A 3121-nucleotide genomic window follows, 5' to 3' on the forward strand; every position below is an offset into this window, starting at 1 on the left:
CAGATTTTCCATACCTTGAAGACATGAATATGTGGACCACAGGAGCCTGGGAGAGATGCCACGCAGGATAGCGATTAGAGAACGCGGGGGGCGCCACGTAGCACAGTCGCAGATGCCACGATCCGACGTGGCCCAATGGCTCGTTCTCGTGCGGATATTGCAGCCAATGGCCGGCGGCATTTGGATATCCCCATCTCGCTCCGTCTCCGGCCTCTCGTGCTCTTATTAGCAGCCTCAGATTCCCTTGTCCTCTCAGAGCGCACGCCTGTTCTTCTTCCTGTTGTTGTCTCACCGCGCAGCAAGGAGCAGCCAGCATCGAGAGAGCAGCAATGGCTATGGCGTCGTCAAGCGGGCTCAGGAGCTGCAGCGCCGTGGGCGTGCCGAGCCTGCTGGCGCCTTCGTCCCGGTCCGGCCGCTCCGGACTGCCGTTCTGCGCCTACGCCACCACCTCCGGCCGCGTCACCATGTCCGCCGAGTGGTTCCCCGGCCAGCCCCGCCCCGCCCATCTGGACGGCTCCTCGCCAGGGTGACTAAAGCAACAGAGCTGGCTAGCTAGTAGCCGATCGACTCGACATCAATCAATCTGACCGGCGATTTCTGTTCTCCCTGCAGGGACTTCGGGTTCGACCCCCTGGGCCTCGCCACCGTGCCGGAGAACTTCGAGCGGTTCAAGGAGTCCGAGATCTACCACTGCCGCTGGGCCATGCTCTGCGTGGTACGTCCTCCACCTCCTCCTCTGCACCACATCCATCAGCCATTGTTGAGTTGTTCGCTGGTAGTAATAACATGGGTTGCGCTGTACGTGGCATGGACAACGTGCAGCCAGGGGTGCTGGTGCCGGAGGCGCTGGGGCTGGGCAACTGGGTGAAGGCGCAGGAGTGGGCGGCGCTCCCAGACGGGCAGGCGACGTACCTGGGCAACCCGGTGCCGTGGGGCAACCTGCCGACCATCCTGGCGATCGAGTTCCTGGCCATCGCCTTCGCGGAGCAGCAGCGCACCATGGAGAAGGACCCGGAGAAGAAGAAGTACCCCGGCGGCGCCTTCGACCCGCTCGGCTTCTCCAAGGACCCCGCCAAGTTCGAGGAGCTCAAGCTCAAGGAGATCAAGAACGGTACGTCCCAGTCCCATCACATATACCCCGTTATCGAATGAAGAATCATACGTAGATAGAACAAGCTGACGCGTTCGTCCGTGGGGAATGCATTGCAGGGCGGCTGGCGATGCTGGCGTTCGTGGGGTTCTGCGTGCAGCAGTCGGCGTACCCCGGCACCGGCCCGCTGGAGAACCTGGCCACGCACCTCGCGGACCCGTGGCACAACAACATCGGCGACATCGTCATCCCCAGAAATATCTACGGCCCTTGAGCGGAGCCGACCGGGCTGAGAGGAGATCGAGGAGCCGGAGCGCATGGTTTTCATTCATGTTTCTGAGTCGATCCATTGGTTGATCACCTTGCCACGCTGGCTCTGCGCGCGCACCGTCCGTGCGTGCTGGAACTGTACAACAACGTCGGCTCTCCGGCCGGCAACCTTTGTAATGTGTAAAGCTTAAGTAGCGGCCGCTGTTGCGAATGCATCCGTGTGATCTGTATAAATTCTTTGCATGATGATGTGTACGGATAGTTATCACGTGATCACCTTAACATTTCATTGAGCTTAGGACATCCCCAACGCGGCCCACCAAACAGAAGTCATCACATGTCCACGGACAGTCAGACTATCATAATAAAGGATAACATATAAAGTAGTAACATGAATATGTTACTAGTATAAGTTATCATCTCTATAATGGATAGTAACATAGAGATTTTCATCTATTAGTTTGGGGTCCTGATATTCATCATAGTGTGATATATTAGACATCCACACACACCGTGTATGGCGTACACAGAAGGTAGCCCACACGAATTGTGTGTGGGAGAATAATAGAACTGACCACATGTGTGGACACAACTACTTCATGCCACACGTCCAACAAGTATTATCCATCCCCATTTGCGTGTGTAACACGAAGTAAATCTTGTTGGAATTATGCCCTAGAGGCAATAATAAATGTATAGTTATTATTATAATTCCTGTATCAAGATAATAGTTTATTATCCATGCTATAATTGTATTGAATGAAGACTCATTTACATGTGTGGATACATAGACAAAACACCGTCCCTAGCATGCCTCTAGTTGGCTAGCCAGTTGATCAATGATAGTCAGTGTCTTCTGATTATGAACAAGGTGTTGTTGCTTGATAACTGGATCATGTCATTGGGAGAATCACGTGATGGACTAGACCCAAACTAATAGACGTAGCATGTTGATCGTGTCATTTTATTGCTGCTGTTTTCTGCGTGTCAAGTATTTATTCCTATGACCATGAGATCATATAACTTACTGACACCGGAGGAATGCTTTGTGTGTATCAAACGTCGCAACGTAACTGGGTGACTATAAAGATACTCTACAGGTATCTCCGAAGGTGTTAGTTGAGTTAGTATGGATCAAGACTGGGATTTGTCACTCCGTGTGACGGAGAGGTATCTCCGGGCCCACTCGGTAATGCAACATCACACACAAGCCTTGCAAGCAATGTAACTTAGTGTAAGTTGCGGGATCTTGTATTACGGAACGAGTAAAGAGACTTGCCGGTAAACGAGATTGAAATAGGTATGCGGATACTGACGATCGAATCTCGGGCAAGTAACATACCGGAGGACAAAGGGAATGACATACGGGATTATACGAATCCTTGGCACTGAGGTTCAAACGATAAGATCTTCGTAGAATATGTAGGATCCAATATGGGCATCCAGGTCCCGCTATTGGATATTGACCGAGGAGTCTCTCGGGTCATGTCTACATAGTTCTCGAACCCGCAGGGTCTGCACACTTAAGGTTCGACGTTGTTTTATGCGTATTTGAGTTATATGGTTGGTTACCGAATGTTGTTCGGAGTCCCGGATGAGATCACGAACGTCACGAGGGTTTCCGGAATGGTCCGGAAACGAAGATTGATATATAGGATGACCTCATTTGATTACCGGAAAGTTTTCGGAGTTACCGGGAATGTACCGGGAATGACGAATGGGTTCCGGGAGTTCACCGGGGGGGGGCAACCCACCCCGGGG

The 3121-nt window shown here is 52.3% G+C and overlaps 1 protein-coding gene across 1 annotated transcript; it reads left to right on the top strand.

Annotated features, from left to right (window-relative positions):
• Positions 1–221: 221 nt before the first annotated feature.
• Positions 222–1594, top strand: LOC123410658 (chlorophyll a-b binding protein 1B-21, chloroplastic). The gene is made up of 4 exons (XM_045103597.1): positions 222–526; positions 613–715; positions 823–1111; positions 1210–1594. The coding sequence occupies exons 1-4, from the start codon at positions 330–332 to the stop codon at positions 1362–1364; spliced, it is 744 nt and encodes a 247-aa protein (XP_044959532.1). The 5' UTR covers positions 222–329; the 3' UTR covers positions 1365–1594.
• The last annotated feature ends 1527 nt before the right edge of the window (positions 1595–3121 follow it).

Source organism: Hordeum vulgare, chromosome 7H, assembly GCF_904849725.1.
Source record: "Hordeum vulgare subsp. vulgare chromosome 7H, MorexV3_pseudomolecules_assembly, whole genome shotgun sequence".
In the NCBI taxonomy this organism is placed as follows: domain Eukaryota; kingdom Viridiplantae; phylum Streptophyta; class Magnoliopsida; order Poales; family Poaceae; genus Hordeum; species Hordeum vulgare.

Excerpts from the sequence above, each read along its gene's own strand:
- LOC123410658 (XM_045103597.1), top strand. The coding sequence starts at position 330 with ATGGCTATGGCGTCGTCAAGCGGGCTCAGGAGCTGCAGCGCCGTGGGC. Across the intron at positions 527-612 it reads CTGGACGGCTCCTCGCCAGG|GGACTTCGGGTTCGACCCCC; the intron begins GTGACTAAAGCA and ends TTCTCCCTGCAG. Across the intron at positions 1,112-1,209 it reads GCTCAAGGAGATCAAGAACG|GGCGGCTGGCGATGCTGGCG; the intron begins GTACGTCCCAGT and ends AATGCATTGCAG.